Source organism: Parus major, chromosome 2 (genome assembly GCF_001522545.3).
Source record: "Parus major isolate Abel chromosome 2, Parus_major1.1, whole genome shotgun sequence".
Lineage (NCBI taxonomy): Eukaryota > Metazoa > Chordata > Aves > Passeriformes > Paridae > Parus > Parus major.
In genome coordinates this window covers 109,467,149-109,491,511 of record NC_031769.1, presented here as the reverse complement: position 1 = coordinate 109,491,511, position 24,363 = coordinate 109,467,149, and the positions used below count along the sequence as shown (strand labels likewise).

At 39.0% G+C, this 24,363-nt stretch overlaps 1 protein-coding gene across 5 annotated transcripts in view; it reads right to left on the bottom strand.

Moving 5' to 3' along the window:
• The window catches only part of SPIDR (scaffold protein involved in DNA repair), a 194,718-nt gene that overhangs the window by 169,537 nt on the left and 818 nt on the right, over nt 1–24,363 (bottom strand). For all 5 annotated transcript variants that reach the window (XR_004496079.1, XR_004496080.1, XM_015618459.2 and 2 more), the window contains exons 2-5: nt 18,058–18,213; nt 17,086–17,164; nt 15,413–15,601; nt 12,640–12,797 (exon numbers count right to left, since the gene is read on the bottom strand). Coding sequence is in view for 3 of the 5 variants with exons in the window: in XM_015618459.2 (XP_015473945.1) it covers nt 12,640–12,797; nt 15,413–15,601; nt 17,086–17,164; nt 18,058–18,213 (582 nt within the window). In the remaining 2 variants the exon portion in view is untranslated. The remainder of the gene's footprint in view (nt 1–12,639; nt 12,798–15,412; nt 15,602–17,085; nt 17,165–18,057; nt 18,214–24,363) is intronic.

Here is a 24,363-nt window from a genome sequence, read left to right as displayed (position 1 = left end):
TGTGAAAATAAACCACCACACATATCACCAGCAGTCTTACTTTTTGGCTCTATGATGACGACAAGGATCATGACTGTGTCAAAGGCAAACGATTATTGTCTACATTATTACTTCTGACTGTTCAGAGCATCTGGAGCATGCAAGGCAGAGAGAAAACTTCCACCACCACTTTCCAAAACCCTTATAAATTAATTGATGGCAATTAACAGCTGACTAGTATTTGAAACTCACATGCAGAGGATGTAAAAAGTTTTGCTTCTTCACAACCAAATTTTTGAAGTCACAAGCAACTTCTGCATTAAAAGTATGAGCAGAAATGCTCAAAGTAGCTGCAAAGTTATACACACAACAAATAATCACACTGGGTACTTTATAATATCATAGTGCTACTCCTCCCCCTCAAATCTTACTGCCATTCTTGCCTTCAAAAAGTGACTTGTACCACAGAAGTGCGGCAGAGAAGTTGTGTTGCCTTTCAATCCTATATAAAATCATGTCCTAGTTTTCCTTTCCATTATATTTCCATTATTTACTTTCCATTATTTCCCAAATTATGATTTCTTCCACTAACCTCCCAACAAAATGAACTGTGATAACTTAAAAATTTATACTCAGCATCCACAAGGATGATCCACTAAGGAGATAAGCGAAATATTTTTTACTTACAGTTGTTAAAGTGATGAATCAGCTCAACATATTCATTATCAACATGAGTGATATTTTCAAGTTTTCTTTTTTTTTTAATACTGAAGAACCAAAACCAGAGATTTCACCACAGATTTTTCCTCTGAGTTATTAGATCTGAGAAGTCATCAATATGTATGGGTATCATTTAGCTAAAATTGTAAAGCCATGCAAAAAAAGAAATAAAAAAAGAATTCCCTGCTTTGTTCTGATGCCCACTTAACTACCTTTTTCCTCCACAACTGCTGTGGTGAGTGGAAGGTTTTTAACAATGAAATGCTTTTTCAGATGAGAAAAGCATCATAGAATCTTTAAATTGTAAATAATATAAGCCACATGTCAATATGTCAATATTAATGTAAGGAGCAAACGTAGCTCTACTGTTTGAGTAGGAAAACTAGACTCAAGTGCATATAAAGGTTACAAAGTAGAGGGGAATAATCACCCTCCTGGCATTTGTTTCAGAATAGTTTCATGCAAAAACATTGGTTTTGTTGTTGTTCAAACTGACAGTCTTATCTATTGTCTGGCTCATTGCTTTTTAGCCATGAGAACAGCAATTATGTCCTACTTTATTTCCTCATCCTAAATTTGTACCCTTCAAAAAGTCTACTTAACGTGATATTTTTTAATCCACCATTCCACCCATAAACTATTCAAGAGAAAATATATCTCTTTCTCCTCCTCTTCCAACTACTACAAACTCAGGCTGATGACAGTTCCTTAGTCCAAAAAGATGCTTTGGCCCTTTCTTTTTAAATCAGTAAGCAAACACCATACAAAAACACTTATATCCTTCCAACATACCACAAATATCCCATATTATAAGGATAAATCTGTTGAGCTCCATAAAGGAGGAATAAGTAAGTCAAAGCTTCTGTAAGGCGTCCTGGTATACAGCTATATAATCTGGTTTTACAAGCAGCTATGTAAAACTGTTACATTACTGTCCATAATACTTTTTTTTCTCTGTACAAGTCTGCAAAGAACTTGCCAAAAGGCAACATGATGCTTTATCTGCAACTGTCACAAATAAAAGGTCTTTTTTCACGTTCTGCCTTTAAACAGATAATGCATTATTAGATTGGGGTATTTATTTATTCCTTTTATACAAGTAGTTATACTGTTTTCCCATTCTAAAAGATACTGAAATGCTTCATATCCTAGACAAATCACATTATTATTGGAACATATCAGATTCACAGCTTGGCAACACAAATTATTTTTTTTTTTTACTTTCATGATGCCTCAACGTACTTCAAATGTTTATGTGTAAAAACCCCAACATTATGCTTTTCCAATTAGTCATAAAAATTGAAGATTTAAATTTTAAAAAAAACCAAAAAACTGAAAAACGAATCATAAATAAAAAAGCCCAGACTTACCTTCACACTTCTCCCTCACCTAATCAAGCAAATCAAATAAACTTAAGTCTCTGAAGCTCACTCCAAGGAAGCTAACACTTTTCTAGGCAAGTCTGGTTAGAGCCATCACCCTCTACAAAATCGATGCTGTCTCAAAAGCTCCTTTCCTTGCCTAATGTTTGTACAGAAAGCTTTATTAAAAACATGAGGTAAGCATAAACTAGGCTACGTGAAAGAACACCCTGCAGAAGCCACACAGAGCAGCAGGTGGTAGAGAACCACAGCTACAAAGGGCATCCACTGCACTGACCAAGTGGAGCCTCATTTGCAACATTGTCTTTCGGTATGTGACTTCTCAATTGCTCTGCAAAGGAAGCACCGAGGGTGGTGATGGTAAAAAGGACAAAATTCATACACGCTGAAAAGCCCACAGCACAAAAACATGGGAATAGCTGTAGGGGAGTTTACCAAGGGTCATTCTACCCCCTTACTTTTGTCTCCAGCTATGTATGATTAATGTCAGATGTTTAGGGAAGAGTTTAAAACAGGACAAGCATGCAGCAGTGTTGCCATAGAAGAGTCTTCCTTATTCCAGTTTGTGGCTACAACTAGAGGCAAGATCTTTGTATTTAATTCTGAACAGATTTGTCTTGTCTTCCTTGAGTTTGTCCAGTTAGCCTTGAACCCATGTAATCTTTCAGCATCTGTGTCATTCTGTGACAAGGAGTTCAGCAGCTCATATAGTGGGATGAATCAACTCTATTTTCATGTTGAATCAACCTACTAGTTTCACTTGATGCACCTAGCATGAGACAGTAGCCAGTCGTTTGGTTTACTTCTTATCTATTTATGAGGCATGGGTTTCTTTCATGCCTTCTCCACAGCAATCTCTTTATGAGATTGTTCTGTTCTCTTGAACATTTTGCTCCTACCAACTTGCTCTGAAGCTTTTCCAGTTCCACTACACCTTTTTTCTTGTGAACAGGAAGACCAAAGCGACTATCCACAAGTACAGTGTGTGTGCAAGCTTAAGGGATTTTTAAAGTTGTGGTGATTTTAGCAGCCTTTCAGAGTATTTAAAACCCAGAACAAACCTCAACCCTTCTCACAGACTACTATTTAGGTCAGAATGAAGCTGCTCTCCACAAGCAGACAGTTCTAGTCTGGTTTTCTCACTTAGCTTTAATGTTCCCTTTCCCATGCACAGGAAGATGTCAAGGTACCTGCAAAACAGCAACAAGTTTGCCGCAATCGGTGTTTCTAAAGAGTTGCAACCAGATGAGAGTAGTTGGTGACACAGGACTGAAATGATGTATTAGCCAAGACAGAACCACTGAACTGACACCAAACAACGGCCAGGTGAAGGTGAATGGGGACAAGAGAATGAAAGAGTGACTGTGCTGAGGAGACAGAGTGGGAGTAGAACGACTGGGACTGAGTCAATAAGAATGCCACTGTGCTGGGACTGAGCAGTGAATCAACAGCCATGTGCAACAACTGCTCCATGTGTCCAGGAAGTTGGAATAACAAAGCTCGGCTGAAGCTGTGAGTAGTGGGAAATATATCATATGAAGTAACAATTGCATAGCATATTTCCAGAGAGATTGAGGACAAAGATAAAACCAGGAGGTAGTCAAGTCTGTTGCCCTCATCTGAAGGCAAATAATGTTATCCTAAAGGGGATAAAAAGATATGGAGCAGCTGGCCTATACACAAGAATGTGCTAACAGATTCCTACAGAGCAGGCAAAACCCTCTTTAACATACTCTAATATATTACAACTAAGGAGTTAGAGACCATCTCCATAGAAAGGGTTAATCAGACACCAGGGTTGTTAGTCTGGAACATGAGTGTCCTGATAACAAAAGAACTGTAAATCTGAATTGTCATCTACAGATGATTCAGACGTTTGTATAGAAACTGCTTATCACAAACATGACACAGACCCTGACAAACTGGATATGAGAGGCATTACATTTTCACACCATCCCAGCTCCTTCTTATTGTTCCCAAGAAAGTTAACCCCTTGCCCAACAACATTTCATACACCCAAATTTCTCAAGTTCTATTATACATATTCTCAGTTTTATTCCATTTGGTCTGCCCCCCTTTATTCATCTCTTATCTATCCAACACACTTCCACACTGAAATGGGAACCAGGAACAAAAGTCATGCTCCCCATACCTTACCATCAAACTGCATTCTTTACAAGCTAAAGATACAGTATCATGACTTAAAAAAACAAAGCAAAACCCCAAATCAACCACAAAACAAAACCCCACATAACTGCCTTCTTCCATATATAGATATGGACAGAGCTTCATCCATTAAAGAGATATACAGCAGTGTCATCCATTAAAGAGAAACACACTGGAAAAACCTCAGGGGGTTTTTAATAACCCTGAGGTTAGTTTAGAATTCTTTCTAAACTTTGGTCTTCCTGTGCTTTCTAAGATATTCTAAATTTACTTCTAGATATTCACAATGCAGTAGATTCTACAAAGAGCTGCTTCATACTAACCCTTACTACGAAAGGAACTTTTCTGTTTCGGTGAAAATTGACAAGGAACTCATTAGAAGAGGAAGCCTAAAAACAAGCATAATTGGATGATTTTGGTACACTTCAGGCTTTATTTGTTCTACCAGGAATTAGATGACTTTGGACATTTAGGTGTCTTATTTTCACTTGAAAACCATTTTATAGGCAGTATTACACATACATTTTTTTGAAGATAGACATATTAGAAAGGCACACCTTTCTAATACTGCTGCCACAAACCTCAACACCAGTAAGATTCATTTGTGAAAAGATGGAAGCTGCAACTGCACTAGGAACCTTGAAATTATATGCAATGCTGTTTCTTTTTTTCCCACAACTGGTTGCAACAAACATTCTTGGTAATAAAAGAGAATTTTACTTTCCCCAATAAATTAGGTCCCTCTCCTGACACCATGAACCAACAAAATGGGTAACAGAACCAGTCACAAAAGGATCATAAAATTATTTTTAAAATACCGTGACAGCCCACGAGAAAGACCAGACCAAAGGCTTTTAGAGAATTTAAGCCATTAGAAAATCTACTCTGTACAGGTCTCCTTCCAGAACTACAGTATTTAGAAAGCACACTTATAAGAATGAGAAATTATTAAGACTGGTCCTACACATACCACTAAAGTTCTCTTCCATCAATTCTTAAAAAAAAAAAATTCCAACAAATTCAAATCAATCTCTCCTCCAACTTATCCTGAAGACTCCTGAGAGAGTTTGGAAGACAAAGTCAGACAAATCAAAACTCAGCAGCTTTCTCACTGCACTCACGACTCTTTGCAGAGCACAAAACTATTAGCAAATCCATAGCAAATCTATGAGAGCAAATGACAGAAAGCCTCATCAGAGGTGAATAAACCAGAAAGACAAAAGCATTTAACTTCCTATTAATGTTGTTAATTCCTCTGTCTATATCCTCTCTCTCCTTCCAAAGGAGAGTACTGCACTCCCAGCAGTGCACACTCCACTTGTACCTGTAGCCTCTTTCTGCATGCAGCACCAGGCAAGCTACCAACAGGAGACAAACAAGACCCTCTTTCTTTGCTTCATCTCTTTAGATGGAGATCAGGGCACTGACAGGGCAAACATATACTGCTTTGCTTCTTCCCATTACTCCTGAAGATCCTTTGTGGTGCTGGCAAGAGCCATGCCCCAGAGAGGTGCCAGACCTGAGGAAATGCAGACGCCTTGTGTGGCATGCAGCTGCAGGAAAGCTAACACAGGCCTCTTGAACCTTGTTTAAAACACCAGGCAAACTTAGGGAGGATGTGGGAAGACCACATAGAGAGGGGCATTCGATACATGGATGCCAAGATAGCAATGCTGTCAGCTGTGCTTAAAGCTGTTGCTCTCCAGAGCCATGTAAGAAAGAATATGGAGCTCAGCTGAAGCCTTAAGTTAAACAAAGCAGAGGGGTTGGATTAGCATTCACAAGCAGCCTGGTACTTCAAACAACATAAAAATACACTCTGGAAATAACAGCTGAAGGCAGCAAGGTCTGAAGTCTGTTTATGTCACTGTCATAGGTGCTGTGATCCATCAGATTTCATACTTTAAGAATGTGCTACACAGAAGCACATATAGTAGAAGTATATATAAAATATAACATATATATAATATATATATATATATATAATAGAAGTATATATAGTAGAAATTTCTACTCTACTTAACTAATAAATCATCCAGGAATTTTACAAAGTAGGCACAAAGAAGCACAGCTCTCTGTCTCAGTGACACTGTGGATCACCTACAAAAGCACCTGTATGTATGAAAACTGTGATCAAAGATGCTTCCATCAAAATGGGCATCAGGACTTCAGGCATTTTTGCACCACCATAAATACACATAATGTGTATCAAGATATTCATGTAACTGTCCTTGAGGATAATGAACCAATTCAGCCACACTAACATTTGAACCCATGTGTCCAGGAATTATAAAGAAAATAGTCTCAAGGTAACTTAAACTATCAAAGCAAGGAATATCTGAGCCACTTAGGTATTAGCTGAACTTGTGTCATCAGTCCTGTTTTAAACTTAATGGGGTCATTGTTTAACTACGGACCAAAAAAAAAAGCTAGCTATAACACAAATAGCTACAGCACATCCAGAAACATCCTGTTTCCTATTCTGATAATCTGACCAAATCATGAAAACAGAAAGTTGAGAGGGGAAATATGGTCTGTAACTAAGGAAAAAAGCTTCAAGGTTTGATTCCTGTATCAGAAGATGCAGAGACATCCCTGCAGCCAGGATACAGCAGGAAGCAGCTGGTGCACAGGTTCAGTTTTGTCTGGTCATTCAGGTATAAATCCTTTCACCTTGCAGGCATGAATGCAAAAGGTGGCTGTTTCTGTACCACTACTAACTTGCAATCTGCTGACCTGTAGGTATTGCCTAAAAGGCTCAGCTGAAGAGCCCAGTTCTACCCTGAAAAATAAGGCTCCTATTTTTGGAAAGACAAAGAGGAGACAGACAGGGAAGGGAGAAGGATGCTGCCCAGACCAGTTATGCTGTCTTCATCCTTCAAGTTTCCCAGGATCCAACTAGATAAATCCCAAAGCAACCTTGTCTGACCTTGCATCTGAGACTGTCTTGTGCAGGTTGAACTGAAGAAATCTTGCAATTGCTTCCAATCTGAATTATTCCATAAAGTACACATTTAGAAATAATTGTGAGCTTGTGGGTATTTTGAATATATTATAAAAAAAACAAAAAAACACAATAATGAACTGACAAAAGTAAATGCTTGCAATAACACAGTCATATCATCACCCTTTATCCATGTTAAGTCATCAGTCTGACAGGATGACACAAATTCCATTTGCCGTAATAATGATTCCCTACCTTGAGATAACCTGTTTTAAATTCTGTTACACAACAATAGTTCTAGACTCAATTCTAATTACCAAGCCAATGTTAGTTATAATTACCATTATAATGGATCAAGAAAGCCAGGACATGAAAGCAAGTCCAGAAATAACAGCAAATCTTGGCTCATCTTTTAAGTGACCTCTTCAGAATTTCATGAAGTATGTTGAATCCCCCTCAATGTAATGCCACAGAAGGACAGAATTTGTTTTGAGGGCTTTTTTTAAAGAGCCAGGTTAAGACAGTAATAAATCCACATTCTAAACAACCGAATGAACTTTAATTTGAAAGATCAGAAGGCCTCAGGTAAAAGACACAGACCTACATGTATTCATGCAGGAAGGACTTCTAAAATAAAGTGTTCTTCACTCAGGGAAAACCCCAAAAAAACCTTTTGGACAACATTAAAATAATTTTTTGCACATTATTCAGTATCACATCAGATTGCCTGATGTCAGGGCACACACACTGCAGCACAATAGAGAGCTGGAAATGTGGTAGGGATTTATTAAAGAGTTTTGAAACACATAACACATGGCAAATCTCTTTTTCAGTTGTCTGTCTTCATTCAGCATAATAGTTTAGGGATATTAGCACTCTCTGTGTATTCCAGTCTCTACCGGGTGCCCATGAGAGAGCTGGAGAGGGACTTCTTACAATGTCTTATAGCAATAGGGCAAGGAGGAATGGCTTTAAATTGAATCAGAGCACCTTTAAATTTGGTATCAGGGAGAAAATCTTTACTGTGAGGGTGGTGAGACATTGGAAAAGGGTGTCTAGAGAAGTTGTGGATGTACCTGGAACTGTTCAAGGCCAGGCTGGATGGAGCTTTGAGCAACCTGGTCTAGTGAAAGGTGATGCCCATGTCAGGGGAACTGGATGATCTTTAATTTTCTTTCCAAGCCAAACCATTCCATGGTTCTAAGATTCAAAGGGAACAAGCTCTTAACCATGTGACTTTTTGATCAATTTTCACCCAAACCAGAAGTTAGGATCAGCAGACAAGTGTCTACTGCACTTACTAGTGTGCTGTGCAATAAAGATGATCTGCAGTTAAGCCTAACCAGTTAAGCTTTATTCATGCTATGAAGCAAATACCTAAGACTAATTCCATACCATTCTGGGATAAACCTCACTTGTTCCCCATGTAAAGCAAGCAAACATGGCTACCCATCAGAAACTGATAAAGTGGATTTACCAGAGAGGGCACGAAGAAAAGACCATATTCTTGTAAGATACCAAAATTATATACTCCATACAAATGCTGGCCTACTTTAAGGGGTTAAGTGTTTTGAAGAAGGGTTCAAGTGGGGAAGATGATGCCACTCAGTGCACACGGACAAAATTCCCAGTTTCAGAGGTAGTATGGAAAGAGAGAGAAATTTACCTATAGGATCACACATTTTCATTTAATTACTAGCATTTAAATATTTATAAGTTTAAGATAATTCATAGATAAGCAATTCTTACAAAATATGGAACTTCGGCTCATGAGACAAAAAGTCTACACAAGTTTGGCAAAATGTAGTCACTACTGGTGCATAAAAATATGGAGTGTTCCAATTTCGAAGGGATTACATGGTGCTCTTTTGGAAAACATGTACACTGAAAAACTAACATTAATGGTTGAACTTTATTTTGGTACCATGTTCTCCAAGAAAAAATTTCCCATATGTATCCACCACTAGTAACTGGAAGTCAAAGAACTGCAGGAATAGAACCATCTGGGATCACCTTGCCAGATCTTTGTCCTGCATCATCTTAACCAAAAATTCAACCACTTATAGGTCAAATGAAAGCTAACATGGTACAACTCTCTCATCCCCTAAAAATAGCTAAAGGAAAGTAAAGCATGGTCCTGTCATATCTTGCACATGCTTCCTTCAAAAATTTTGAACTGAAGACAAAAATTAGTTGCTACCACAAGGCCAGCTTCAACTTGCCGTCCTCATTATCCTTTATCAAGCTGCTTTACACATCAGAAGTGGATAGTTGATAGGAAAGACACAGCACAGGGACTTGGAACATAAATTGAGTCATGACTGCAGCTTTACAGCCTAGAGATAAGCGAGAGTCTTATCTTCCAACCAAAACAATACGTGAAGCTTTTCTATGTAGTTAATTATCACCAAAAAGAAGTAATTTTAAAATTAGATATCTTAGTATATAAGGGGGGGGGCAGGAAGAGATTTCCCAGTAGAAACACTCTTACCAAGAGTAAATACTACCATAAAGATATTTTGGCAGTAATCCTAAACCTCCAGAACCTCTTGGTATTTGGCATATTTCGAAGCGGCGTAAAATAAATTTCATGGTCTTTTGATTATTCACACACTCCATTAGATTCTAGATATTTAGTAAATACCACAAAAATGATGATATATCAACATTTGGCTTTTTTTTTCCCTTCCCTCACCGTGAACTAGGCCACAAAATTAACAGGCCTTTTAAAAGAATACTCATACAGCAAATGACCTCCTATAGTGAACAGTGCTTTTCTATTCTCTCTTGGAAACCTCTCAGCTTGCCTGCAGTTTTTTCTAGCAGTTTTTCCCTTGGAAAACAGCATGTCCCAAGTATAGCAAAACAAAGACTGCAGCAGGCAGAGCAATCACTGGGGATTTACCCTCCTGCATACACTGAATTCCCAGAAGAATTTTTTCTGCTGAGGGTGACCACCCAGCAAAATTCCCACTGTGGCACTCCAGCTGGGATGGGGGAAGAGGAAATCTGTAGCGAAAACCTCAATTTCCCAATGTACCCACATCTTTTGTACTAGCATAAATATTCTAGTTAGATTTTAAAACTTCATTACAGTATGTTTGCATCCCAAAAAGCGCTCTCATGAGCATAATTTACTAATATGAATGTGCCTCATAACATTTATCCAGTTTTCCATGTACACTGAGGTAAGTCATGCTGGTGTAATAAAAACAGGACAATTTTTACCACTTGCATAAATCTCAATTCTGTTTTCACAGATTTATGCAGACCATGCAGCCTCTTCTGATGCTGCAGCCCAGGACCTGGGCTATATAAAATAAGTTTTTCAAAACTTGAAATTGACTAAGCCTTGCTGAACTCTAAGCTACAGATGCTAGAGTGGGACTGACACTCACAGGAGCCTGATGAGTGCCAGGTCACACGTGTTGCCACAGCCAGACTCACTGTTTCAGAGAATCACAGAATCAATTGGGTTGGAAAAGACTCCAAGATCATCGAGTCCAATTTATGGCCAATCACCATGTTCAATTAGACCATGGCACTACGTGCCACATCCAGTTTTTTCTTAAACACCTTCAGTGGTGGTGACCCCACCACCATCCTGAGCAGCCCCTTTCAATGTCTGATCACTCTTTCTGTGAATAAATTCTTACTGATGTCCAACCCCTGGCACAGCTTGAGGCTAATTTCTTTAGGCCCCCTTGCTTGTCGCCTGGGAGAAGAGTCTGACCCCACCTGGCTGCAGCCTCCTTTCCAGGTGGTTCTAGAGAAGTGAGGGGTGAGGTCTCCCCTGAGCCACCTTTTCTCCAGGCTAAACACCTCCGTCTCTCTCAGCTGCTCCTCATCACACTTGTGTTCCAGACCCTTCCCCAGCTCCACTGCCCTTCCTGGACTCGCTCCAGCCCCTCAATGTCCCCCTTGTGGTGAGGGGCCACGGACAGAGCCACCGTCCTACCCTCCGGCCCCAGCACCCCGCAATGGGGCCGATTCCTGGGAAACTGGAGGCTGCTCTCCCTCCGCTGTGAGCAGGACTCCCTGTCACACTCACTCGCGAACATTTTCATACAGAATCGAGACATAAACGAGTTTCAATAAGGCTTTAATCCACTTCGCTAACAGCCTTGTCCGTGGCCCCCGCCGGCCGAGGTTCCCGGGCCTGCGGTGCCCTCTGCCGGGCTGCTCCAGCACGGATCCCCGGCCGCTCCCACACCTCCCCGGCCGGGCTTTCCCGGCTGCCAGGCCAGCGCTGCCCCTTCCCCGGCTGCTCCTCGGGGGCCACAGCGCGGCCCCTCCGCTCTGCCCGCCCCGCCTGGGGCCTCTCCGCCACATTCCGGGCAGCGCTGCCTGCGCGGGGCTCCCCGCTGCCGCACCAGCCGCCAGCACCAGAGAGAGGGTAAATCACAGAGTCAGTCGGGTTGGAAAAGACCTCTGAGATCATCGATTCAACATCTGAACAAACACTACCACCATGTCAACTAGACCACGACTCTAAGCGCCACATCCAGTCTTTCCTTGAGCACCTCCAGGGACAGCGACTCTGTGCAGCCCATTTCAAATGTTACTTTGGCCTGGGGTACTGTCACATCTCAGTTCTTTTCACACAGATCAGTCCGCTATAAGATACTAAATAAAGATCTGTGGTTGACACATAATGTGTCTTTAGAAATAAACTTACATTTTCTGCAGGAAAAAAAAAAAAGTAGCTACCATATCTTAGCCAGTAAGATTCAGTTCTTACAGCTTTCCCTTTGGAGCTTTGCAATCCTCATCACTGCAAAGGGAGTCCTGCACGTAGTCCTTTAGCTCATCATGCTCTATTCCCAACACCTGGATTTTTAGATAGTCATAGTCTCAAAGTATAAAGAGAAATAGGAAATGGTCTCTCACCCACCACACTACTGGAACTTGGGCACCAACTTGTCACAAGCAGCCAGGGACTGTAGAGAATCCAGATGATCCTCTCTGGTGAGAAACTCACCCACCTGATGACTTTTTGCATACACATTGAAATACAAGAAATTCAATTTTAATATAAGAACAAGCTGCTTTACTGCAAGGGTGACGGAGCACTGGCTCATGTTGCCCAGAGAACTTGTGGAGTCTCTGCTCTTGGAAATATTCAAACCAAACACAGCCCTGAACAGCCAGCTTCAGCTGCCCAGATATGAGTAGAAGGGCTTCACTAGGCACTCTCCAGAGGTGCTTTCTCACCTCAGTCATCTTGTGATTCTGTGACCACACTACCAAGCTTTATGTGAGGGGCACTGCTTGGTTTTGAGGTTTGAGTCAAAGAAAATGCCTTGAAATTCTTGTGTACTGCATTCCTTCTGAAAAGATAAGGCAGGCAAAATCCTCACACTGCCCCAATTCAAATGCAAACAAATATAAATATATGCCATAACTATAGCAGCAGCTTTTTTTCTTAAACTTGGAACAGTTTCTTACCTTACAAAGCTCATCAGTCACCTCTTTGGCAGGCAGAGAATTAGTGTTTGTGCAGGAGTCTGAGTCTGATATCTCTAGTGAGCCATCCTCTTTTTCTGACCCATCGCAATGATCGGTGGAATCAGTATCCTTCTCCCAGTCAATGAGCTTCAATTCATCTAAAACAGAATATTGGTAAAAAGAGTTTTTCTTAATCACCATCTATTATAAGCACAAAGTCAGAGTAATACCACAGCTATCCTTAACTTGGGGGAAGAATGGCAACATTATTTTTTACCTATGTTCAACTGATCTTTATATTTAAGTATTTTGTGTCTCATAAAAGCTAAATCCTACTAGCCAAAAATGTTCTGTGAGGAAGGATAAAAATGACATACATACAAAAAAAAACAAGTACTGTCTGCAAAGAGGTGGTACATTTAACTGCACAGGTAGGTAGGGTGTTCTTTCAGTTTAGTTATTATTAATTTTCCGTAGTTTAGTTAGGGGGCCTTTTTGCCCAGCTGCATTGGATTTTCCTCGTGTACTTGTTCAGAATTAACTGTTCTAAGCAAATGCCTTAAACAGTGTTAACTAACACCTGCCATTAGTGGTAACCCTCACAGAGGAATGAAAAAGCTAGTTGAAATGGTCATCTCCTAGAACACTATGCTGAAATATTCAAGTCTGCAAATCAAATCTCTAAGCACATCAAAGAGAGAATTGTTGAGGACAAATTAAGAGAAACAGGAATAAGAAAAGCTGGAGGCAAAAAAACAACAAATAAAGTCCCAAACAAACCCATAATGTAATGGCAATAAAAGATGCAGACAGAAATGCAGAACTTTTTTCCCACTGTCCTTAGGATCATGTGGTATTTAATGCAACTCCAAAAGTCCATTTGTAACTCCAAGAATCTACTGAAGGGCATGGAAGCCTGAGCTGCATGCAGCCTCAATCCTTTAGGTCCATATGCCACAAGGTAATGAGAAGTGATAATTTCAATGTGTTTTGCATAAATGAGCATGTTCAAAGGAGAAGGGATGAAAGCTTTTTAGGGAGTTGCTTTTGTAAATGTCATATTTCTAACACTGGAATAGTCATGTACAAGGGAGAGGCAGCAGAGAAAGAAGGCATCTACACCATGCTCCAGGCATCTGTACATATCCATGGAACTGTGGAAGTACCTTCTGTACTTCTGTACTTGGCAGTGCTATTGTAATCTAAATTACTAGTTTCTATACTGACCTTTCAAACTCTGAAGTCACCCAGACAAGCACACAGCTGTAGTGCTGCCTCCTTTTACACACACAAATGCATTTGTTTCTGACTATGAGGAAGCTTCATCAGAAATTTTAGACATCAGCAATCAGGTAGCACAAAGAGGTTTCTCTTGAAGCTGTGTGACAAGCTGCACACAACTTGTGACAATGGTATAAATTCCTTGATGAAATACAAGGCAATCCATTTTATCTTGTCACACTGAAGTACTGACACTCAACTCAACATGAAAGGGAACATCTCTTTAAAAACTACTTTTTACCTACTGTCACCTCACCTACAATTGTACCTACATATGCACGCGCACACAGGCACATTGGGTACAATGCTAAAATTAGTGTATATGATGGCTACTTCAAAAAACATGGAAATTACAGTACTTTTACTCCCCAGTGCTCTCAAGACATTTCTGGGTTTAGAAGAAAAACATGACAATTATTGGATTTTCTCAGTAACCTTCAAGCAGATACATAACACATCAGGGTTTCTTCAATTACAGAGAGAAACCAAATTTTGCTGTCTTACAAGCATAAAAATGTCTGTGCATTGTCTCAAAAAAAAAAAAGAAAAAAAAAAAAAAAGAGGAAGATTAAAGCCTGCAGGATATACTTGCAGGGGACAAGTGAATTATATTAATGGTAGGTTAGAAAAATTCCCACTCAGTAACAGATTGCAGTTCAGGAAATGAACAATCCTTCCTTTTTGAAAAGAAGAAAATGACTAGGAATTACAAAAAATAACCATCAGATAATGGTTAATCAGACAATGACAGTGTTATATAGATGGTAAAAGTATAGAAGAAAGGAAGAAGATTTTGCATTTTTGCTTCAAGCCTAAGGAGCATATTTAAACAGTGTCATGAAACAAAAAGGCATCAATCAGTCAATCTATTTGTTCAGCTCACAGCAGTGTTTGAATGCTTTGTCAGACATCCAGGATCCAGTCTATTTGTAATATTTCAGATCTAGCTGAAGTATTACAAAGTTAACCTAACTTATTTTTACATTGTAAAGACTTCCTAGCAAGTTCTAATGCAACTTACACATTATCCCAATTAAGCAAAGATTTTTCTGTCTTCAGCTGCACTTTTTAATCAATTTTTCTCCCCTCTGTCATCTCCTGGTCCATGAATTACAGAGGAAGTTCTAAGAACTAAACTCATGGCTGTTCATATAGTGCAGCTAACGGGGGAAGCAAAGGAAGACCTTGTTCCAAAATGAAAATGCATGGCACAGAAGATGATGCTATCTGTAGCTGCAAAGTCTGCCATATCTAGTCAGTAGATGCAGACAACTGTTCTCCTTTACTCCAAGGTTTAAAGTTCTGGTATGTAATTTATACTAAGAGCTTACTCTATACCTAGATGAAATTTATGAAAAAAACCCAAACCTTCCAACTAATCTAGCCAAAATAGGAATGGATCATGTCATTTTGTCAGAATGACCTCAAGAATATTTTCATTGCAGCACCTGAAATTGACAGGTTTCTTGTTAAATCTTTCATTTGAACTTACCTTCACTACTTCTGTCTTGTAACAATAAATCATGTCTGTTAGGCGATTCCTCTGCTCTGGAAGTGTCACTTTTTTTGCTGTGCAACCTTGGAATCAATGTTTTATTTTCATCATCTGAAAAATCACTGCCACTAGAGGTCCATATTATGTTTTCAGCTTCCTTAGAACTTGCAGCACCAGTAGCAGCTCCTGTGAAAAAATATTGCAAAGTGTTATATTGTTACAGAAATGCAGTTCTGTTAAATTTAGAAGTATTAAAAGGTAAACTGTACTATTTTTAATGGGCAAGATTATAAATTCTATTACTAGGCATCAGAGATTAATACTGAAGTATTAACTCACATGTATTTCTTAGTCACACATGCATTATTTTCAGTTTAGCCCTCAACAATAAGTGAATGTTTTATACAATGAGGCTACCACTGTGTACTTCAGCAGTGTGAGGACAAGTCATGACTGTCTGACATTTAGTCCCCCTACACACAGTCCTAACACTCCTCCACTCCCCCACATGTACCCTTGTAAAATGCTGAGTGGTTTAAAGAAAGACTGCCCTTAGAAATCCGGGTTTGGGAGCTCTCTGACTTTATCCAACAAGTAACAAAGAATACAAGTATTCCATCAGTAGAGATTACTGTTCAGTTTTTTCCTGAGGGGAAAAAAAACAACCAACTTCTCAAGTGTTGCAAAGAAAAGCTATTTTTGAAGTAAGACCTTTTAATTCAAAGTACCTTTCTGCATAATTTTTAATCATAAAAGCAAGAAGAAAAGGATTCATGCTTAGCACAGAGCATACAGAACTAGGAAGGTAGAATTTTCCGCTTCCTACCACTAATAAAACATTATAGATGGGAATTTAGATGATTACTGGGCGTTTGGAATTAGGCAGAAGGGCCCAGAAGAGAAAAACATAACCACATCTCCTCCTGCAATACAGAGGTTCTTCTTAGAAATCTAGAAAAGCTAGAACCCCAAAAGATAAAAAGAAGTGCCCAGCAGGTCACCTACTTACATCCAACAGAAGCAGCACAGCTGCTGGAGCAAGCAGAAATACAGACTGAAAAATATCACCCCCTCTTTCTTTCCTCTCCTCTGGGCTCAAAAAAAAGGAAAGAACTAGAAAGAGTAAGTCCTCCTCCTCTTTATTCTGCCTAGAGTTGTTTATTTTAATGACTATACTACATAACTCAGGGGCATACAGAAGACTGTAAAAGCAGGAGGTTGACAAAACTCTGATTTTTTATCTATTGCTCACATTTACAAAATATGTGTTCTCTCATGCCTGCTTGTCTGTCTAGAAGAAGACAGAATAATCTCACAATCTGTACAGCTAAGGGCTATTTTTCATTCCCTTCTAATAAAAATGTGAAGGATTTAAATATCCCATCCTTGCTATAATACACACCATATACAGCATTAGTGATGCTTCTTTCACCTTTTCAAAAGCAATAGCTGAGTGCCTGCAGCTTTGCAGAATACATTTCTGGCACTATAGGTGAATAGATGAGCCCCACCACAGTAGTGAGAGACTGTGCATCTTATCAAAATTAGCTTCTAATTGCAGTAACAGAAGAAGAAATCAATCAGTATTTTGAGCCGACTTCTACCCCAATACAGGACAAAATAAAGTAACAATATTCTGACAATGTTAAGATGAAATAAGCAAAACATACTAGATGCACTTTCAGCAGCTGTTAACAGTGGTCCAAGATGCTTCTTAATCTTGGATTTCTTACTAGAAGGCCTCTGGGACTATATTAAAAAGAGACAGAGATTTAATCATGAAGACATTAAAAATAATTTTAACAAGTATCAATACATTCAAAGCTGTTGTTATTTACCCACCAAAGCTCAGCAGAACAATTTCAAATTATTTTTAAAATATTTTACAAAATTGTAATATAATGAGGTATTAAAACATGAGAACAGTAACATAAAATCTGAATTTTCATATATTTGGAAAATAAAAACTTTCTGTGACTGACAGAAATCACACATGACCTTAAGAATAAGAGCCAGTATTTTCAGCACTAAAATGTCAAAAGTGGGCATCACAACATGCTTGGTAAAGCATGTGTCCTACTGAAAAGTTACAGAATTACTTGGTTGCCCTGTCTCTGATTTTACTATATCCCACAAGATACGCAACACTGTGACTGCTCCGTACCAGAAGAAGAAACAGAAAAGCAGCTTGGGGTCAGCACAAAATACTCTTCATTCCAAGCTGGCTGTTCGAGCAGGACTTTCTACACTTAATTCACTATTGCAAACACATTCTTTAGGTCTAGCAAAAAATCATCAGATGCAAGCTACAGTATTATTGTTTCATATTTTTCAGGAAATGCAGCACTCAATCCCAAATGTCAAATTACTTTTGCATCCTTCAGTACATTGTTGGAATTTTCTAAGTGATAAGTGCTATCTAGAACACAACGTATTAACTTATGCTCAGCAAGTTACACTAACAAGTTAAGACAATATCCTTATGTAACTGTGCTTTCCATTTTTTGTCTCTTTTGACAGTTGCAACAACATGCTGTTAGTTTGGGAACAACACCAAAAAGAAGGCAACATCTTACTATTCAGTCAAGCATGGAAATTCACTGTCAGTTTGCATCTGCTACACCACTAAGGCAGCATTTTACCTCCAGCACTGAAGTGCTCTGAAAACCATCCCCACACCTAAGCCACGCATTGGAAATCCAAGCAGCAGACACTGATGTCCTGGCATTGGACTTTTTCAGATGCAGAGGTGTCTCATCTGGGAATGGTGTGCATTCTGCATTCCACAGTCTCTTCCGCTAGAGAAAGGAAAAACAAACCCATTAAAAACACTGCTTAGACATAATCAATTTCAAGTTAAATTTACTTAATCTAGGCTACCCCTAGTATTTTCTGAATGCTTACAAACAAATTCTAATTTTTAATAAGCTTGGGAAAAAAAGCCTCAACCATTTGCAAGCATCTTTTATGCAGCACTAAATAACACCACCACCAATGTCAGAGGTAAATCAATTTTTTAGTAAATTCACTTTCTATTGGACTAAGTTACAATTCATAGTACCTGATAGCTGCTCAGTGAAACTGAAAATACTATGTTACACAAGAATAGCTCACTAAAATACACTTTAACTAAATAATGCTTTCAAAGTCCTATTTAATCTGATTGGATTTTGTTTATACAGGAGGTCACACTAGGTATCACTATGCAGTTCACCATTAAAAATAACCAGTCAACCAAAAAACTACCCCAGATTCTTTCAGCTGTAAGAATTACATTTATTTTCACAACCATTTCCCCATCAAAAACATTGCCTTACACTTATGGGATGCTGGAAATCAGTTAGATTATTAGATAAGTCACAAAACAGGATACTGATTATCATCCAGTGCTAATTTCATGCAAGAGATTGTAATATCTGAAAACAGCTGAAGATTCATGATAGAATTGCCTGTTATCAAATCCAAAGCTATCTCTCAGATTCAACACCAGTTTACACACAGAAAATTAACTTAAGCATGATAGTCATTTTATCCTACTGTGCTACTGAAATTTATCTTAGAAAATGTTGATTGTATCATCTGTCTGTCTTCTGATATACCTTCTTTCAAGCAACTACAGTTTCTACCTATAAATAATTATTACACCAAAGTTAAGCTAATCAGCGCACACATTTTCTGCCAGGCTTGTCAATTAGGATTGTAACATACATGTCAAACATATGCCAAACAAAAAACCAAAAAGTAGAATCACAGAATATCCTGAGTTGTAAGGGACCCACGAGCATGATAGAAGCCCAAATCCTGGCCCTGCACAGCCCCAAGAATCACACCACGTGCCTGAGAGCACAAGCATTTGGCGCTGTTTTTCCATTTTGTAAATGGCAATGCATATTTGTTTTCCATAGTTTGTTTTTTTTTTTCCAGCGCTCTTGAGAGTGAAACAAGCAGTTTCCAAAAGCCTACAGTGAGCAGCATCTTCACCCCTCCAGTCACAAAGTCCAGTAAGAAGACAGAGCAAAACAAACATGCTTGGCAGTTTCCATTGATGATAACTGACCCTGCTAAGAGCCTCTTCTAAAACTGCTGGGGGTATTTAGACCTCAAAGCACCTACACATTATCACCAAAGTCAAACTGTCCCCGTAACTACTCCCACAGATATATGAAAGATACAGTCTTGAATCTGACACGGTAATAAATCCAGAATCAACAGGGCTTTGGTAAGGACATCATGTCGGGTAAGGAGACTATAGCAGTTTGTCAAGAAAGGTTAACATTACAACACAAAGAGAATTTAAGCACTGCTTCTCTCCCAGTGAAGATGCTGGCCCAAGCCTCAATTTTCAGAGTGCTTAGATGGGAATTTCTACATTGGGCTGTCCTCTTGGCAAGTGCTTCTGATGGTTTTTAGCCTTCGCCGGTGCTGGGAGTCTTGCTTATATGCCTGGTTTTGTAGCTTCTAGAAGATTTTGCGAGATACATTTTGCAGACTTACAGTATCAAATACAGTTCACCTAAGCTTGTTTCTTGAATGGGACGCTCCAGTTTTGTCTGTGCCAACAGCAGCACCACAGCTTACAAGCAGGTTTACAGAACACCACTTCTGATGGTTACTTAAAAGCAGAAGTGGTTGCAAATAAGTGAAAAAGAAATGCACATCATTGCATGCACTACGTGTTGCATGAAATAGGCATTGTATGTACTTCTACTGTTAGGAAGCTTAATAAACACAGAACTAGGGAGTTACTCTCTGCTAAGTCTCTCATTCATGTTATTCTTAAAATCCTGACATTTCCTGACAGACAGGAAACCTCAATGTCTCTATCCTGTGCAATACCAATGGAACAAAGTAACAGCATGACACAAGAGGCAGGGGACGAACAGCAGAATGTGGCAGCTGAGACATGGCCACCACTGCACAACTGCCACAATTTGGGAAAGGAATACCATACAAGAATCAGCAGGATAAAAGCCGCATGTAACTCCCTCTCCCTAAGTAACCCCTAAGGTTAGGGTGCATATAGAAAGGATATGCTTACAGTCAACAACGTAAGAAAAGCAGTCTGAATAGAACAAACAGATGGGTTTATGCTTAGATGGTTACGCTTCTATTTAGATTTCAATGTGAAGTTGCACTGGAAGTGACTTTTAAACACTTGAAATTCAGAGTACTAGACAGTCATGGCTGTGACAGGCAAAAAGACTTTTCATAATTAATGACTTCACAGCAGAAGAGTTTTAGTTAATCCTGCACTTGCTTAGCCTGACTAAAGGCAGGGCTGCTCAGGTTTTCAGAGCAGCACTACAGAGCTGTCTCAGGGCAGATGACTCCATGACAAACCAGAAACAACTGGAACCCCCTCTTCCTATTCTTCTTCCAAAGCACTTGGCACTTGCCAGACTCTGTGCAGACACAGCAATGATGAACCAAATGGTCAGAAAACTTCTTTGGGAAGAAGCACTTGTTATCTACAACTGATGCAGCAGCAGAAGAAAGGATAGAAGGGTCAGTGGGACCGCTCCACCAGCTGCTTGACACTATGTCAGCTTATTTACAACCTGAAGAACCATCAGTACTGCAGACAGATCTGGTTAATTAGCTCATTGTTTCACCATGCACCCTGCTCCCCAGATTCAAGAAAATTCAAGAGTTTCTGCTACCACCACACAGAAATTTATAGCCACTACAATCACTGAGAAAAACTGAAAACAGTCCCCAAAATCTCAAACCAAGAAAGTAAAGAAATACACCCTTTACATGAGATGTTCCTCAGCTACTGCGAATTCTCGCAGACACCACTTGGAAAGAAACAAAAGAGAAGGATTTATGATTGTTGATACTGACAGCAGTGGCTTTCAGTCCTGTGCTACAAATACCTTGCCACCATTTCCCACATCCTAGATCCCCTTAAAAAACTGAAAAAAAAAAGAAAAAAAAAAGAGACAATTACCTCATCCCAAACTCCCCGTTAATTTAAATATCTCCATGTAACTATTTGATGTGAATTCATGAAACAGGACCTACAGCTTCAATCCAGTTGCTGAGAGAGCCTGGGAGCAGGTGCAAGGGAGCTGAGAGCAGCCTGCAGGGCCTCTCTTTGGCTTCTTGCCTTCAGGCACGGTGGGAACAGCGCCAGTGCTGGGGACAGAATTGTTACCCTTCACCTGCAAAGCCACCTTGGCACAGAGGGATGGTGTCCAAGGACTTCTACCACAAGAATACATCTGTTGGCATGCAGAAATAGAAAGTTTTAAAGGCTCTTAGCTTCTGCCCAAGCCTGCTTCAAGGCAGCAGAGAAACAAACACTTTAAGAAACTTACTTCTCAAGAATAAATATTTATAATGAAGTTATCTGAAGACTGTGCTGTTCCCAAAGAAATGCAGCAACAATTGTAAGTTCTTTTAATCTTGAGTCACAAGGTTAATCATCTTTTTCTTTTAATCAGAAATAAAAATGGGGCACACAAAAAATAAGTGGTGTAATTTATTGAAGGAATGCATAAAGTGTCTAGAAACAAAGTATTGGAATTAAAAAAAATAAAATAAATCATTGAATCAGGCTCAAAAGAGCTAGAGCATGTAGACCTGTCATACATCACAAAATGAAGATTTATTACAAAACAGTCAGAAAAAGAACCATGTAAATTGTGTAAAGTGTCAGAAGCCAAAATATGACCTCTGAAATTTTGAGTTAAAAAGGGCAAGGCTAGGATGGCTATGTCATATAGAAATTGTCATGACCTCTGTTCCCAAAAGCATTGCATTTTGTCTCTGGAGCAGTTCCTTCTAAATGAGTGGAAAAAAAAAAGAGTTACTCCTGTTGGCATAAGTAGAATTAGGACCAAGCCCTCCTAATAAAGGGCATCGCAAGCAACTTACCCCATTACTCCTTTAGTTATTATTTGAGTTATTAGTGAGATAAGGTAAGTCAGCCTACATGGTGCAGATGTGAGGAAAAGGGAGGCACACTCTGAAAACACCATGAAAATGCATAGTGATTACACAACAGACCACTGCAAGTATGGGGCTGGGGTGTTGGCTTTGACTTCTAAATAGATGTTCCTATCTAGAACATCTCCACTCAACCAATCTGTGTGGTCACTTATTCCCAGGACTTCTTGCCCTGGAACACCCTATATAAAGTCACTGGGACCATATGCTCAAAGGCTACTCATTACACACCCTTTACACTCCAGACAATCCCGCTTCTTTGGGGCTACCCCAAAAACCACAGGAAGAACCCGCAGGAGCACATCACCCAATATATTATCTACCTCATATGCAAGTGGCATTTCTTTGACACATCACCTTCTCTAACACAAAAAGCAACATAAGCTGAAGGAGAAAACTAGTGATAAAACATTTCACCACATTAACTCCTCCTGCTACAGGCTTCCAAATCCAAAAATTTATCACATCACTTAAACATCAGTCAGAAATGTTCAAATACAACTGTTACATTCTTCCTGAAGAGAGTAGAATGAAAAAGCATTCAAAATCACAGCTCTAGTTGACAGACACTCTTCATGGTTTAAAAAAAACCTGAAGGGAGCAATCACATAAAAGTATGCAGATATCAAACACTAACCAACAGCCACCCTCACCTTTCACCTTTGTTCTTATTGATTTCACATGAAAGTACTCTAACTGAAACACCTCAGATAGTGTTGGCCTTCAAAAGCCCAATTTCAAGATAGTACAAAACCGAATTTGACAACAGGCACCTGATTTTCAGCAAAGTGCAGTATTCATGATACTGAGCTCCTAAAAGTGTAACTACTCATTTTAGTGCCTAGCTAAAAAGTTCTAATTTAATATGAAAACATCCTTGCATTTTAAACTGTCAAGTGAGGACTCAAATAAAGGTTGCAGACTTAAAGTCATGGCGTGTGGCTTCTTCCCAGCAAAGATTATTTTTTTACTCCTATAAAAACAGTATGTTTATTTTCCAAAGATGATTCACAACAACACGTGTGGGCCCTAGAAAGGTTCTCATCAAGTTGTAATCATTCATAAAAAAAATTTATACTGTAGGATCACAGTCAATGATAGCAGTGATAACCTGCCATTCCATACCTCCTTCTACTCTCATGGGAAAGAAATATTAAACAAAATTAAAATCTTAAAATAAGATTCCCATTGCTATTCGTGTGAGACCAACATTTTTAAAACACTCTTTTAAAACCTTTCTTTGTGCTCATGATTTTTACTACACTAAATGAAAGACTATTTTCAATGACTTACACTGACGTACATAAGATTACCATTTGAATGTCAGGATTTTTTAACCTACACATCCTTTTTTAAGCAAGGGTATAAATTATAATATGCTTACACTGAAATAAACTTTTATGGAATAAGAATACTGTTGAAGTGTACTTTGTATTAACAACAAATGCCAACTAGTTAGAGAGAAATCCACAATCTGTGAAAGCAGTTAAAGCAGAAGTATTTTAGAAAGGCTTACACAAAATTAAGTTATCCAAAATGTTTAGGATACAGTAACAGTATCACACATTTTTGTTGTATCTCAGGTTGGCATGGGTTTTTAGTCAGTTTAATTATCAGCTAGGAAGTGAGGAGGACTGCTCTATTTTCCCTTGACCAGTATAAATTTTCATTCATAAAGTAACAAAGAACATTATCTTGGCCAGCAAAAGGAGTTACTATTATCTCATTGCAACAAGAGTTGGTGAAATCTTGTTTCAGTTAAGTGTGCATTTTTCCACTAGCCAAGAACTTAAAACACTTGAAAAGAAAACACGTATAGTGTCAATATTTCAGGTTAATTTATGTGAAGTACAGTAGATTATTTTGAAGCTTGCTGTAGACATTTTCTTCCATTAAAATTTATTTTAAATGTGTTTATATTTAAAAAGTGGTTGAACATGCACACCAATACAGACAAAATTCTTCAGGAACCAGATCTGTCATTTGTCAACTCTATT